Source organism: Schistocerca cancellata, chromosome 1, assembly GCF_023864275.1.
Source record: "Schistocerca cancellata isolate TAMUIC-IGC-003103 chromosome 1, iqSchCanc2.1, whole genome shotgun sequence".
Taxonomy (NCBI): domain Eukaryota; kingdom Metazoa; phylum Arthropoda; class Insecta; order Orthoptera; family Acrididae; genus Schistocerca; species Schistocerca cancellata.
The window spans coordinates 323,660,603-323,677,954 of NC_064626.1; the positions used below are offsets into that span (position 1 = coordinate 323,660,603).

Here is a 17,352-nt window from a genome sequence, read left to right on the forward strand (position 1 = left end):
GTGGGTACGAATCTCTCTATTTTTGCATCCATCGTCTTTCGAGCGATATTCGTAGGAGTAAGCAATATATTTCTTCTAGGATAGCGCTCTCTCGGAACTTTAACAATAAACTACATTGTCATTCAGGACGCCTATCCTGGAGCATCTGAGATTGCAGTTGGTTGATACAACAACATACAATAAAATTATACATAGTATTTGCTCTCACATTTTTATTATTACAACATTGATCAAGTTTTAAGACAAAATATGTGGCACCAATGGCAAAATCATCCTAAACCCCTCTGAAGTCATTCGCCGTCGTCCCTTTCCCATACAACGTCGTCATACAACAGAAAGTCTCAGTCGGCTACACGTATGATTTGTCCGGTTATGGAAACACGAGAGCTGCTACGACACTTTGTTGGGGCGTTCTTGATGATATCTTTGTAAATGGTGAACACTCGCCATCGAGGACAACGTGCACTCTCAAAGCCCAGAAACCACACAGGGACATTCTTCCTTAAATATTTCTCGGAGTTCGTGGTGCCTCAGATTTTCTTGTAAAATAAAGCTTTCAACGACTTCCTTGTCGTCATCATTACAGCCTCTGCTAAGACATAGAAATTCCATGACTTCATGACGTCTCCATCACCTCTTTCGACAAACTACATACGAAAGTACCACACAGCCTGTTGGTAAGACAGTTAACTACTGACGACGACGACGGAGGAACTCGTTGGAAACTTAAGTTCCCAAAAAATTCTGACAGTATAAGACATCTAAGAAAAATGTTTGCAAATCCGGGACACAGCTATAGTTTTGAGAACCTGTCCCATATGCTCCAACTTATGTTTGACAGTCTGTAGGGGTCACTGTTTTCATCTTTTCCGGAAATCTTCCAGCTGACCGGCATCCGTGATCGTTTCTACTTCAGCACCTTCATTTTATGCATGGTATATCTCTGACGAGGAACTCTGTGTCAGATGTTTTACATCCGGTGTTATGAAATAATCCATTTTTGTCCTGTTTGTATAGGGAGCAATAAAATGGAAACGAGACACAAAGAAGAAAAGTAAGTAAACTGCTTATCGAAAAGTGAATTGGCATAACATAATATATGTATCGCACTGTGAGAAAGACGATCCATAACTTCAAGAAGAAGCGTTTGACGTTTTCTACGGAAACATGGTCGCACTGAGGCATGCACCTCTTAGTCCGAAGTGAATCGACAGCCACAAACGCCGTTCTCCAGGACTCCAAAAATGTGGAAATCGCATAGAGTGGAATGGGACTGTATGGAGGATGTGTAAGGACTTCCCAGCGAGACTTCTGCAACGTAGCAGAAACAACCTCGATAACATGTGGGCCTACCCAAACATTTTTCCACGAAGACATTGACCCTCTTCTCTCACAGTGGGAACAATGTATTAAAAGTTTTGGCTATTAATCTTAAAATAATACGGGGGCTGTTTTGAACCTTCGATTGGTCACCAACCAATGGGAACCAGAGTGAAAATAAAAAAAATAATTATTTGCTACATTTAGCTACATCTACCATCCATTTCTCTACTTATTCTCAGTTCCGACTTAACTTGTCGTAGCGTGGTACAAACTTTAGAATGCCCTCGTCATAGAACTCAGCCGCCTGTAATCCTGATTCCCTAGGCTGGTCTGCAGTTCATTGTCTGTGCCAAATGGTTGTTCTCATGATCAGCGGTACGTATGAGCGATGAGAGTAAAACCGGAGGAAGCCAAGTCCGTGCTGTATGGTGACCGATCAAACACTTCTCATCGAAAACGCTGCAGGGGCGTCATTGTTGCACCTCCATTACTCGACCGTGAATTGTCATGAGGAACAAGGATAGTCAAACATTTTTACCAGCGGCCAAATTTTGTGTCCCTGTTAGTAGCAAAATTTTTAACCACCCACCTGTTCCGCCGCAATGGTGAATTATAAAGTTAGGGAGAACTTTACTTTATAAAATTTAGGAAGCAAAATTACAGCAAGATACAGTATATCACAATAATTACAAAAAATATACATTACGTCAAAATTTTCTGGCATCTAATGAGAAAGCTTTCAAAACTCTTAACGCCTTCCGCCCACTACGAAAGCAGGAACGCCCACTAGTGGGCGGTAGGAAACAGGGTAATTACCACTGATAAAGAAGGAAACGCGTGACAGTTACGTTATGTGTGCTACTGAAAGCAGGCGAAACCGCTGAGCAGACGGCACACGTGGCTGCGGACACTATTTTCCAGGCATCTTTGCGAGCTCACTGAGCGCTCAAAACTGAAAACAAACACGTGAGGAGGTGACAGGCATACTAGAGACACTGCCCAACGCATCTGCGCTGAGCTTTAACGGACTTTCACTGCCGTTTTAATTTTGTGAGCGATCGGAGGTTGGAAAAAAAATAGCTCATGTAAGCAGCGAAATTATTTTTTTCTATCTCTCTCGTTTTCATTTGATTACCCCTCATGTATTATGTCAGTAGTAACCTTTTCCTTCGTCTTTTGGTTATGGTTTTATATGAAACTAGTCGTTATGCAACGTAAAAAATAAAATAATTAAAAATTACAGTCCTATCAGAACGTGATGATAAACATGTCTCTTTGTAATTGATTGAGATACATATATGTCACGGCCTCTCCCGCCGGAGATTCGAGTCCTCCCTCGGTCATGTGTGTGTTGTTCTTAGCATAGGTTAGTTTAAGTAGTGTGTAAGTCTAGGGACCGATGACCTCAGCAGTGTGGTCCCTTTGGACTTCACACACATTTGAACATTTTGAGACACATCCAGGCTACAACATTACCGGATGGAGATAGCGGCACAGTGAGCATAATTGGCACTGACCTCCCTGGAGAAAGAGAACTGCAGGTCCAGGGGTATGGGCAGCTTCTGCAGGCCCATCTTCTTCACCAGCGCCGCTACGTGCTCCAGCACCGCATCCACGTACGCGTTAGCGTTGAAAGTCAGCGAGAGAGCGCGGGCCCTGTGGTGGATCAGGTTAGTGTATTAAGACTGCCCGTAAAAATTCTTCCTCCGTCATTGTGATTTATCAACAGTAATTAATACATTAGCGATACATATTCTGATTTTTCCTTACCATGTCTGCTTGTTACACTTACGAAAAAATATTAAAACACCAAGAAGGAACTGTGCGACGTAAACGAAAGTTGGTAGGCTGTTACTACATTTGAAAGATTACATCTATACAAATTTCACGCCAGTCGCATTAGAGTTGCGTTAATAGTGCAGCTATGAGGATGCAAATCAAGTTTGCTTTTAATACACGCTGCAACAGTCGTGAGCATTGAGACTGGATGTGGAGAGTTGATGTTTGTCAAGAATACCTCCGTGGCGACGGAGATGCCATTATAAACAATGGATTTGAACGAGGTGGTGTAATAGGGTTACAAGTTCCTTCTGCTACGTAGCAGAAAGACCTGGTTAGAATGTGGCCCTGTACGTGATTGCTGGCAGCGATGGTCACGAGAATGTACTGTAGCAAGGAGACGGAGCTCTGGAGGGCCATCCTGTTCGGCGTATGGATTTGGCGCATCGTACTGCATCTGCAGCAGTAATATGAGCAGCAGTTGGCACCATAGTGACACAATGAACTGTTACAAATCGGTTACTTCAAGGACAGCTCCGAGCCACACTCCCTGCAGCGTGCATTCCTCTGACCCCAAACGACAACCACCTGCGTCTTCAGGGGCGTCACTGGAGGGCAGGGTGGACGTCTGTTGTGTTTTATGATGAAAGCTGTTTCTGTATCGGCGCCTGTAATGGTCGTGTGATGGTTGGAACGAGACCAGTTGAGGACCTACAACCAACCTGTCTTCGTGCTAGACATGCTGGACCTACACCTGGAGTTATCCTCTGAGGTGCAATTTCGCATGACAGCCGGAGAAATCCCGTCGTTATTCCACGCACCCTGGCTGTAAATTTTTACGTTATTTTCTTGATTCGACTTGTTGTGCTACAGTTCATGAAGAGCATCCCAGGGGGTCTTTTGCAACAGGATAAAATTTCGCCCAAATACCGCTGTTGTAACCCAACATGCTCTACAGATTGTCGACATTTTGCTCGCTCGATCAGCAAGTCTGTCTCCAGTCGAACTCATAGGCGACTTCCTTGGATAACAACCCCAGTGCCTTCCACAAACAGCATTAGTCGTCCGTGTATTGACCGACTAAGTGCACCTGGCACGGAACTCCATTTCACAAACTGGCATCCGGCACTTGTACAATATATTGCATGCACGTTTGCCTGCTTGCATTAAACATTCTAGCGAATACACCTGTTATTAGTGTACGAGCATCTGAAGTTTGCAATGGCTTATCTTGTGCTTACGTTAACCCGTAAACTTTCAATGTTAATCACTTAAATACACTCCTGGAAATTGAAATAAGAACACCGTGAATTCATTGTCCCAGGAAGGGGAAACTTTATTGACACATTCATGGGGTCAGATACATCACATGATCACACTGACAGAACCACAGGCACATAGACACAGGCAACACAGCATGCACAATGTCGGCACTAGTACAGTGTATATCCACCTTTCGCAGCAATGCAGGCTGCTATTCTCCCATGGAGACGATCGTAGAGATGCTGGATGTAGTCCTGTGGAACGGCTTGCCATGCCATTTCCACCTGGCGCCTCAGTTGGACCAGCGTTCGTGCTGGACGTGCAGACCGCGTGAGACGACGCTTCATCCAGTCCCAAACATGCTCAATGGGGGACAGATCCGGAGATCTTGCTGGCCAGGGTAGTTGACTTACACCTTCTAGAGCACGTTGGGTGGCACGGGATACATGCGGACGTGCATCGTCCTGTTGGAACAGCAAGTTCCCTTGCCGGTCTAGGAATGGTAGAACGATGGGTTCGATGACGGTTTGGATGTACCGTGCACTATTCAGTGTCCCCTCGACGATCACCAGTGGTGTACGGCCAGTGTAGGAGATCGCTCCCCACACCATGATGCCGGGTGTTGGCCCTGTGTGCCTCGGTCGTATGCAGTCCTGATTGTGGCGCTCACCTGCACGGCGCCAAACACGCATACGACCATCATTGGCACCAAGGCAGAAGCGACTCTCATCGCTGAAGACGACACGTCTCCATTCGTCCCTCCATTCACGCCTGTCGCGACACCACTGGAGGCGGGCTGCACGATGTTGGGGCGTGAGCGGAAGACGGCCTAACGGTGTGCGGGACCGTAGCCCAGCTTCATGGAGACGGTTGCGAATGGTCCTCGCCGATACCCCAGGAGCAACAGTGTCCCTAATTTGCTGGGAAGTGGCGGTGCGGTCCCCTACGGCACTGCGTAGGATCCTACGGTCTTGGCGTGCATCCGTGCGTCGCTGCGGTCCGGTCCCAGGTCGACGGGCACGTGCACCTTCCGCCGACCACTGGCGACAACATCGATGTACTGTGGAGACCTCACGCCCCACGTGTTGAGCAATTCGGCGGTACGTCCACCCGGCCACCCGCATGCCCACTATACGCCCTCGCTCAAAGTCCGTCAACTGCACATACGGTTCACGTCCACGCTGTCGCGGCATGCTACCAGTGTTAAAGACTGCGATGGAGCTCCGTATGCCACGGCAAACTGGCTGACACTGACGGCGGCGGTGCACAAATGCTGCGCAGCTAGCGCCATTCGACGGCCAACACCACGGTTCCTGGAGTTTCCGCTGTGCCGTGCGTGTGATCATTGCTTGTACAGCCCTCTCGCAGTGTCCGGAGCAAGTATGGTGGGTCTGACACACCGGTGTCAATGTGTTCTTTTTTCCATTTCCAGGAGTGTATATTACCTAGAGAAGTACATTCTCGAAGTCTCATTACTCTACAATAACCTTTTTTTGGTGATGCGATTATTTTTCCTTCAATGTATTTTTGATATAGTTCAGTATCATATCACAAATTACCCAGAAATAGGACGGTCTTTCAACAGTACATTATTTGTTTGACCTTGAAAACACAACGAGTTGTGCGCAAGCATTAGAAAGAACATATTAAAAAATTAGTCTTATATTACTCCTTTACGTGCAATGCATTGTCTTGCAAGATAGGGAGGTATCACAAAGATCGTATCCGCCAATTTTGCTATTGAAACAGGTTGCTGTTAGTTTTCATTGTTTTAATGCGGTTTATGCTAAGTAAATGTAAATATAACGGTCCCGCGTCTGGTTTAAGAACGTAATGTACTGAGAATGAATATGTATATACTTACAGACGAATATTTACATGATTAATAAGAAGATGGTGCATCTAACATTTATTTTTTTTTCATTAGTTTCTCTTGTAGAGACGGGAGGAGAATATGGTGACAGAAACTTAGAAGAGCGATTTCCTGACTTTAGATTACCCTGTCACAAGTGGGAAATAAGCTGAATAATAAGAAACTTCACTAAGCTGAGGGATGAACCACGGACCTCGGGTTGCTCGAGCTTACTAACAATAACAACGCAGTGCAAGTCTTTCAAGGACATCTCGTCGGCGTCTTGCATGTCTCTGGGCCAAGGGCACGCAGCGTACTCACAATGGGAGGCCACGACGTTGGGATCACGGACTTACTTTAAGCCTTATACACATTAAGCAGGCCATTAAAACAACATAATGTGCAAGTAGAAGGTGCACTAGTCTGGGGATCCCGAGAAACTTGCAAGAGAAGTTTTACGCTTCTATTATGCCTCTGATGTACTTATGTGACGGTACCAGCTTTGAGAAGTCATTATTGTCAAGTTGTTAGCATTCGCGTGTGGCTAGATCGTCTTTGGCGAGGCCGCAATTCGAATCACTGTACCAATTTTTAATCTATATTTTTTCTGTTGCTGGTCACTTTATTTCATTTATACGATAATTGAGAAGTAATGTTCTCTGATTATTTACTGTTTGTAATTAAAGTTGCAAGGACGGTGGACAGACTTGGAAAGCCAAAGTCAAACCTCGGTAAATAATGATGCGAATGACGTTAATCACAATCAGTAATACAGTAACTCACAATATGCCAGACCACAAGAGTAACGTAGAATTACTCATCGGATTTTTCCTCCACATCACACGTTGCAGAGTGGTATTTGTCGTACAGACATGGGAAACATAAATTAAAATATGACGCAAATACTTCATGAAAATACAGGTGCTTTTTCATATTATTACCTCTCGAACTTCATATAAATTAAATGATGTGACCAGTGGTGAAAAAAGTTGATTAATAATCAAGTTTGAGCGGGAGTTGAACCGTCGTCACATTCACGCCCGTCTTTCGAAGCTCAATCGCTAGGAAAGCATTTCCAAGCAAGTTTAAAAAGGATCTCATAAATTTACTAATACTTCCCATTCTTGATTATGGTGATCCTATTCTCCAAGAACTTTGTTATGAGAGATCACGCCGGCTGTAACTAACGATGAATGCTTATGTGCGATGCATTCATGACGTACGCTACTTCGACTATATCACTCCTGCCAGAGGACTGTTGACATGGCTACGTGCCGATAAGCGTAGAGATTATCACATCCTCTGTTTGCTCTATCGCCTTCTCAATCGTTGCACTCTCTCTTATTTATCTTCAACCCACACAACTGTGTAAACAGCACAGCAGAAATACTCGTTCTCAACAAAGTAGAGTCGTCTCTGTACCACTACATAACACTGCCATGTCCTGTAAATCATTTTAGGTATCAGAAACACGACTGTGGAACGACATTCCTCATAGTACCAGAGGTATGAAATTCCTTTCCTACTTCAAAAGAAAGGTAACGGTCCACCTATCATAATAGCTATATCTTCTACAGGGTGGTCCATTGATAGTGACCAGGCCAAATATCTCACGAAATAAGCATCAAACGAAAAAAGAACGAAACTCGTCTAGCTTGAAGGGGAAAACCAGATGGCACTATGGTTGGCCCACTAGATGGCGCTGCCATAGCTCAAACGGATATCAGTTGCGTTTTTTTAAATAGCAACCCCCATTTTTATTACATATTCATGCAGTAGATAAAGAAATATGAATGTTTTAGTTGGACCACTTTTTTCGCTTTGTGATAGATGGCACCGTAATAGACACAAACGTATAAGTACGTGGTATCACGTAACATTCCGCCAGTGTGGATGCTATTTGCTTCGTGATACTTTAGCCGTGTTAAAATGGACCGTTTACCAATTGTGGAAAAGGTCGATATCGTGTTGATGTATGGCTATTGTGATCAAAATGCCCAACGGGCGTGTGCTATGTATGCTGCTCGGCATCCTGGAAGACAACATCCAAGTGTCCGGACCGTTCGCCGGATAGTTACGTTATTTAAGGAAACAGGAAGTGTTCAGCTACATGTGAAACGTCAACCACGCCCTGCAACAAATGATGATGCCCAGGTATTTGTTTTAGCTGCCGTCGCGGCTAATCCCCACATCGGTAGCAGACAGATTGCGCGAGAATCGGGAATCTCAAAAACGTCGGTGTTGAGAATGCTTCATCAACATTGATTGCACCTGTACCACATTTCTATGCACCAGGAATTGCATGGCGACGACTTTGAACATCGTGTACAGTTCTGACACTAGGCACGAGAGAAATTACAGGACGATGACAGATTTTTTGCAAGCGTTCTATTTAGCGACGAAGCGTCATTCATCGATAGCGGTAACGTAAACCGGCATAATATGCACTATTGGGCAACGGAAAATCCACGATGGCTGCGACAAGTGGAACATCAGCGACCCTGGCGGGTTAATGCATGGTGCGGCAATGTCGGAGGAAGGATAATTGGCCCCCACTTCATCGATGGCAATCTAAATGGTGCAATGTATGCTGATTTCCTACGTAATGTCCTACCGATGTTACTACAAGATGTTTCACTGCATGACAGAATAGCGATGTACTTCCAGCATGATGGATGTCCGGCACATAGCTCGCGTGCGGGTGAAGCGGTATTGAATAGCATATTTCATGACAGGTGGATTGGTCGTCGAAGCACCATAGGATGGCCTGCACGTTTACCGGATATGACGTCCCCGGATTTCTTTCTGTCGGGAAAGTTGAAGGATATTTTCTATCGTGATCCACCCACAACGCCTGACAACATGCGTCAGCGCATTGTCAATGCGTGTGCGAACATTACGGGAGGCGAACTACTCGCTGTTGAGAGGAATGTCGTTACACGAATTGCCAAATGCATTGAGCTTGACGGACGTCATTTTGAGCATTTATTGCATTAATGTGGTATTTACAAGTAATCACGCTGTAACAGCATGCGTTCTCAGAAATGATAAGTTCACAAAGGTACATGTATCACATTGGAACAACCGAAATAAAATGTTCAAACGTACCTACGTTCTGTATTTTAATTCAAAAAACCTGCCTGTTACCAACTGTTAGTCTAAAATTGTGAGCCATATCTTTGTGACTACTATAGTGCCATTTATCACAAAGCGAAAAAAGTGGTCCAACTAAAACATTCATATTTCTTTACCTATTACACGAATATGTAATAAAAATGGAGGTTCCTATTAAAAAAACGCAGTTGATATCCGTTTGACCTATGGCAGCGCCATCTAGCGGGCCAACCATAGGGCCATCTGGTTTCCCCCTTCAAGTTAGACGAGTTTCGTTCTTTGTAGTTTTTTTTGTTTGACGCTTATTTCGTGAGATATTTGTCCCGGTCACGATCAATGGGCCACCCTGTATATATCTGTCGGTAGCTGACTCTCATTGATCCTTTCTTTCGCGCCATTTTTCGCTCCCCCTTGTCTCTCCTAAGAAACGTTATCATTTGCGTTTCAATCTTCTCCTCTTTCATTAGTCCTTCCACTTCTGACACTAAACACTGCTTCAAATACTCTAAAGCAATCAATGCTTCTTAGTGAACGTTACTAGGGGCGTCCAATAATTGAGTTTCCCTATTTCATAAAAATAAATTGCACAAAATTTGTCCTATAAAAATAAGTTTCTTGAAATTATGTGATGTTTCTGTTGCTAATCTACGAAGTCACCATGGTTTCCAAGCTTATTTGGTAATGCTACCTAAGTCTCCGAAATCAGTGTTGTGTTTCAGCTCTGGTCCTACGCTCGTCACCAGCTGTTCACTGTTGATGTGACTTCAAACCGCGCTGGTGTGCTTACCCCCAGGATGACCATTGAGTTGGGGGAAAATGGGAAAATCATTTGTGGCAAGACCTGGTGAAAATGGAGGATGCGGGAACACTTCCCAGCTGAACCTTCCAAGCTCTGCCTGGGTCATTCGAGATTTATGAGACCAAGCACCGCCATGAAGGAAGAGAACTTTACGGGACAAAATCCCTGGACATTTTCTTTTGATGTCAGTTTGCAGATTATTCAAGACATTACAGTACCCACCTTCATTCATTGTAGTTTTGCGAAGCAGGTAATGTACGAGCAAAATCCCCTGAGTGTCGCTGCCGAATGTGTGACATTTGCCACTTTTGGGGCACTTTGGCCACGTTTATTCCACACTATGCGCTGACGATTTGTCTCAAGAGTTGAATGATTGACGCAGGACTGATCCCCATTGACAGACCATTTGAATAGCAGATCTCCCTCTGTCTGAAGCATTTCCACAAACATTCTGACCGAATTCATCCGTTGCTGTTTGTGAAAACGTGACACACATCTTGTAAGGATTTTGCGGCAGCGAAGAAGGGTTGTCAGGATGTTTGCGATGCTGGACGTCCAATTGAAGCCCCAGCAGGTAGCGGCGTAAGGATATTTTCAGTGGTGACGCGACCGTCTTCCTCCACAATATTGCGAAATGAAGTAGTGGCATCACTATATGTCGCTATAGTGGGCCTCCCTGTGCGCTGTTCGTCATGCACATCTTCGTGCCATTCCACAATCTGTAAATCCCAGCGTCGAACCATTTGAATGCTCACACAGCCATCCCATAGAGAGTGGTTAACTGCCGATGGATTGACGACAGTAAGTCAGTGAATAGCTCCAGAATGAGAATTTTCACTCTGCCGCGGAGTGTGCGCTGATATGAAACTTCCTGGCAGATTAAAACGGTGTGCCGGACCGAGACTCGAACTCGGGACCTTTGCATTTGCCTTCTCATTCTCCACCAGGCTGTGGCTATGCCATGTCTCCGCAATATCAGGAGTGCTAGTTCTGTATGGTCCGCAGGAGAGCTCCTGTAAAGTTTGGATGGTAGGAGACGAGGTACTGGCAGAAGTAAAGCTGTGAGGACAGGGCGTAAGTCGTGCTCGGGTAGCTCAAGGGTAGATCCCTTGCCCGCGAAAGGCAAAGGTCCTGAGTTTGAGTCTCGGTCCGGCACGCAGTTTTAATCTGCCAGGAAGTTTAAGTGAATAGTTGTTTTGCTGGAAAAAAGAAGAGCGCAGCTCACAAGCGAGCACGCTATGTGGTGGTAGCTCCATGCTAGCTGGCAGCATACTGGCGAGATACTCCGGTATGCATCGTAATCCGGTGTGAGTCTTATCAACACATACCTCCCGAACTCATCAGTCCTCACATGTCACCCTCAGTATATTTTGCAGAGGAACAGCACAGGGAAACGACTCCCTTATTATTATCATTATTATTACTATTATTATTAATGCAAATTATTATTACTGTGGTCGTTATGGATTTCTTTAGTGTGGTTTGTTTTCGATAAGATTTACGATTATGACTTAAGGTTCTAATAAGGTCAGGCTAAATAAGCAACCAATAACTAAATGAAATAAATATTATTGCTCGCTTTGGTTGAGATCCGGAAAATGGCTCGTGAATAAGTGATCGATGGGTGCAGGAGGGCCATATAGAATGCTTTGTAGGATTTCAGCGGCCGCAGGCGATAGAGCCCTAGAGGAAAGAAATACAGGGTGATTCAAAAAGAATACCACAACTTTAGGAATTTAAAACTCTGCAACGACATAAAGCAGAGCTAAGCACTATCTGTCGGCGAATTAAGGGAGCTATAAAGTTTCATTTAGTTGTACATTTGTTCGCTTGAGGCGCTGTTGACTAGGCGTCAGCGTCAGTTGATGCTAAGATGGCGACCGCTCAACAGAAAGCTTTTTGTGTTATTGAGTACGGCAGAAGTGAATCGACGACTGTTGTTCAGCGTGCATTTCGAACGAAGTATGGTGTTAAACCTCCTGATAGGTGGTGTATTAAACGTTGGTATAAACAGTTTACAGAGAATGGGTGTTTGTGCAAAGGGGAAAAGTTCTGGACGGCAGAGAACGAGTGATGAAAATGTAGCACGCATCCAGCAAGCATTTGTTCGCAGCCCAGTAAAATCGACTCGCAGAGCTAGCAGAGAGCTGCAAATTCCACAATCGACTGTATGGAGAGTCCTACGAAAAAGATTAGTTATGAAACCTTATCGTCTGAAATTGGTTCAAGCACTGTCTGCAGCTGATAAGATTAAAAGAATCGATTTCTGTGATTTTATCCTTGCTCAAATGGAAACAGATGAATCTTTCGTTTCAAAGATTGTGTTTAGTGATGAAGCAACTTTCCACACTAACGGGAAAGTCAACCGTCACACCCCTTGTTGTTTTGCGTGACACTATCACAGCACAAGCCTAGATTGATGTTTTAAGCACCTTCTTGCTTCCCACTGTTGAAGAGCAATTCGAGGATGGCGATTGCATATTTCATCACGATCGACCACCTGTTCATAATGCACGGCCTGTGGTGGAGTGTTTATACGACAATAACATCCCTGTAATGGACTGGCCTGCACAGAGTCATGACGTGAATCATACAGAACACTTTTGGGATGTTTCAGAATGCCGACTTCGTGCCCGGCCTCACCGACCGACATCAATACTTCTCCTCAATGCAGCACTCCGTGAAGAGAATGGGCTGTCATTCTCCAAGAAACCTTCCAGCACCTGATTGAACGTATGCCTGGGAGAGTTGAAGCTGTCATCAAGGCTAAGGGTTTGCCAACACCATATTGAATTCCAGCATTACCAATGGAGGGCACCACGAACTCGTAAGTCATTTTCAGCCAGGTGTCCGGATACTTTTGATGACATAGCGTATCTCGAGGCCTACGAGAAAGACAGACCGCGGCGCGTGTCACCACACGTGCTACAACAGGTCTTACGAGTGCCTGCAGCCTTCCCCAACGGACAGCGAGTAACCATTTCAGACGAGTTTAATAATTCTGATCTGCGTCTTTAAATGTATGCAAGGTCTCGATAGCTCTCATAAAATCGAGACCTTTAGAGGGCATCTTTCCAATTAAATGTTGATTTGCCGTGGGCCCTGCACGGAACTGAGCGTTCGCAAAGCGTGGCGGACAAGCCGGCTAGTGTGACGTCACGCGTTCATTGCAGGGCCCGGGTATCTCACTTCACCGACGTACCTTAACGTCTGGAGCACAGCGGACTTTCGGAATGGCGACCAGTTTCAATGAGTGAGAGGCACTCCCAGTGCCAACAGTGGACACACACTATCGCTATTTCCTTTGGAATAACGACCTGGTGCCATTCCCGTGTCCAGTGTTTCTGCCTGGCATACCACCATTGGGGCCATTCCCTCTGCTGCCACGTCAATGGCAGCACCAGTTGATACCTGTTTCTGCTTCGGTAGCAAAGCGGTCAGCGCTGCGGATGGCTACGCAAAGAAGTCCGGATTAGATTCCTGGCCGAGTTGGAAATTTTCTCCGCTAGGGGACTGGGTGTTGTATGATCCTTTCGGTCGTATCATCATAACTGACATCACACGAGTACGAATGGTCACGGCCCGAAATACAATAAATCAAAAATAAATTTGCCTTGCTGAATGTCCTTGATGCTCCTTGCGTACGGCACTGTCCACGTGGTTGCTTCTCTCGCAGCAAACAATCACTTTGTCTCAAGGTACAAACATTAGGTCTGTTCTCTAGGATGATGAACATGCAAGGACTTTGAAACCCTGCGTGATGTAGAGCATGATCGTTCTGAATCAATCGATTCCATATTCACATTATCAGGAACGCAGGCATCTTATCGCAGAACTCTTAACTCAGTCACGATGGCTCGTTCCTGAAGTTGTAGAATTGCTGGTATGTGTCTCTCCCTTTTACACGAGACATTATATGTTCTCACAAACAACCAATATTCAAATGATGTTTTTCAATAAGGAATGTGGAGAATTTCCTGTCGTTAAAACTGGGAAAACACTGATAGAGATTCGAAATGATTTCACCATCAGACTTAATATGGCAACACCACCGAAATCAACAATACTACTTTGGGAGAAGAAGCTGTTTTAAATTCGTTCCACAAAAACCAGACCACGCTTTGGAAGACCAAGAAGAAGAGCAGACACATGTGCGGATGTTGCAGCATGCTGGACTGAGTGACCAAGACTCGGAGAATCTGACGCCTGTTCGCGGTTACTGGAGGCGACGGTTTGTTGTCATACGACTGTACGCTGCCATTTTGAGTTTGTTCCAGTGCTACCGATCTCGACACTTAGGCATCCGCGTTGGCCACTACATGTATTCGGTTGTAGAAGAATAATAATTTATATCATACACTTTCTGACTACCAGACCGTAGGGGGAGGAATTTGATTAAATAACAAATATTCAAGCAGTATAACCCGAAATAAGTTCGCGACATGCGGTTGTCAATATTTCGCCGTCGGGCAGCTACCAACAGCTCGACTCCAGCTGGATACTATTGTGGATCAACAGACTCTCCGTCACTCAGCGTTTCGCTTACTTTTCTTCCTTTCACTGTCGTTATCATCGGTGGTAATGCAAACACCAAAAGTGGTCTGCAGGACACATCGACATTTGAGTCATCGTCCATACGTTCGAGAATAGTGAAACACATTGAAACAGACCAGTGTTGATTTCTGCTGAGATCCGAACAAATAACAATTAGAAAGATAAAACTGTGAAAGATGTTCAAAATGTGAATATTTATTTGATAGGCATTAGCAGATATCTGTAAAGAGAATACGCATCAACTTTATTCACATTACTTAATAGCAATATTTAAGCGCCGTTTGAAACAGAGTAGGAAATCGCTCTTCCAAAATAATTCTCCGTACATGTTAAATATACAGCGAAAATTTTTTATCAATGAAGTTTGTGGAAAATGCATTACGTATTTGGATTGTCTTCATTGGATTTTGCTTCACAGTTGTGACGGAAGGTATTTTTATACCTACTACCAAAAAGCCGCTAACAGACTATTTTGCTGCAACAAATTTGAGCTTTTTCGTGATCATCTGGCAGAATTTAAATCTCAAAGTGTCCATTTATACACCATGGTTAACTTAATTGTAAAGTATGTTGAATACGTAATTAACGCTGTGAAACTTGGAGACTTAGATCTGCCAGAAGATGATGAAATAGTCGAAACTAACTGCAGTAAAATAAATTTTAATATCAGCGTTTTGGCGAGAAACGTAATAATTTATTTGATTTATCCCATCAGGAAAGCGCGTAGGCACATAGAGGAAATACTGGGTAGTGGAGCGCTTGCATTCATTTCAGATGGGAGTTTCCAGTACTTGGTTCCCTTCATTTTATTACTTCGTTCCCGGCAGTACCTGTATGGACCGCTCCATCCAAGAGCCAGATTTCATTACCGTTGAAAATTCACTGTCAGTGGAAAGCCGTTGGATATTTAGAAAAAAGAAACAATAAACGCATTTCATCATAGCGTTATGAATGACCGACGAATATGTTTTCATGAAATTTACTTAATTAATTAATGTGTAGCCGCTGCGTTTGCTGATACGTTTTTATTTAATAGCACGACTGGTTTTATGATTTTTTTTGTATTGAAATAACTTTCTAGTGGATGTTAAAATTCTAGTTGGTGAAGCAACGTCAATAACTAGCGTCAGAGCAGTTTTTAACAGAGAAAACACATTGAATCCATCACCTGAAGCCGGAAACAGTCTTGTCGTCACGAAGGAACAACTCCCGCAGAGAGAATTTGTCCAGAATGGCGTCGAACTGGCTCTGTAGCTGCCTGTTCAGCCAGCTTTGAAGGCGTGACTTCAGTTTGGTTACCAGCTCCGAGTCTGCAACGGAGAAGTATATCATGACAGATTCTTATGGCACATACACCATTTCGCCATTTTTTGCCCTTTATATTGTGTTAGTTCCATCAATGTTATCAACGTTTAGACAGCTTCAAATTACTTCTAGTTGCTTGCAATTGCTCAGTCGTTAACTTCTATGATTAAAGTAGCGTCCTCTTCTTCGGTACTAAGTAATTTCTCGATGCTTCTGCAGATGGAACTGAGTAAACCACGTTTGGATCAGGCTAGAGGATCAGTGATAACAAGAGTTTTATGTACGGCACTATCATTTAACGTTTTCTTTATGTGTTGAGCCTGTTATTTCGATCCATTAATCGCACACTCTGTGGAATGACTCCAATCCCCCATGTTCAAAACACAGTAGACACTACCAATCTGGCGTTATTATATTAGGATATGTTTTAAATAGATTGTATTAAACGTTTTCTCCGAAAAATATTTTGAGCAATTAGTTCAGGAGCCAGCAGAATTGAAATTGCTTGCAAAAACATACTTGACCTGTTATAAACAAATAATCCTGAGTAAATAGGAAGTGCTATGGCGGATGCAGCTGTTAGTGACCACAAGGTCGTTGTAGCGAGACTGACTACCGCAACATCCAAATCCAACAAAATTAACGGCCATATATCTATTTTAAAAAACGGATAAAAATTCTCTTGGCGGATTCCTAAGAGACAGTGTTCAATAGTTCCCAACTATTTAACATTAGATTGTGTAGATTAGATGTGGATTCAGTTCAAAGAAATAGTAATAAAAGATGATACTCATCTCTTTGGTACACAAAACAGGTCAGAACTCTGTTACAGAGGCAAAGAAAAAAGCATACCAGTTTAAAAGAACGCAAAATCTCCAAAATAGGCGATTTTTGATTGACGCTCGAAACCTAACATGGACTTCAGTGCAAGATGCTTTTAATAGTTTCCACAACGAACCTATGTCTCGAAGTCTGACAGACAACACAACGAGACTCTGGTGTATATAAAGTACAAGAGTTGCCATCCACAATCAATAACTACAATGTAAATACTGATGGTAATATCAGCGATAGCATCACTCAGCAACAGTTACACTGAGATAATAAATGTCATGGCACGTCTCGTAACGTCGTGTCGGATCTCCTCCTGTCCTGCGTAGCACAGCACTTCGAAGTGGCATAGAAAACAAGTCTTTGGAAGTCCCATGCAGAAATACTGAGCCATGCTGCTTCTAAAGCCGTCAGTAACTAAGAAAGTTCAGCAGGTGCAGGATTTTGTGCACGAACTGCCCTCTCAATAATGTCCCATAAATTTTCGATCCGGTTGGGAGATCCGGTTGGAAAAATCATTCGTTCGAATTGT

The 17,352-nt window shown here is 43.9% G+C and overlaps 1 protein-coding gene across 1 annotated transcript in view; it reads right to left on the reverse strand.

Moving 5' to 3' along the window:
• LOC126174255 (uncharacterized) overlaps positions 1-17,352 on the reverse strand; it is a 46,403-nt gene that overhangs the window by 15,551 nt on the left and 13,500 nt on the right. The window contains exons 7-8 of the mRNA XM_049921024.1: positions 15,853-15,994; positions 2,841-2,979 (exon numbers count right to left, since the gene is read on the reverse strand). Coding sequence (XP_049776981.1) covers positions 2,841-2,979; positions 15,853-15,994 — 281 coding nt within the window. The remainder of the gene's footprint in view (positions 1-2,840; positions 2,980-15,852; positions 15,995-17,352) is intronic.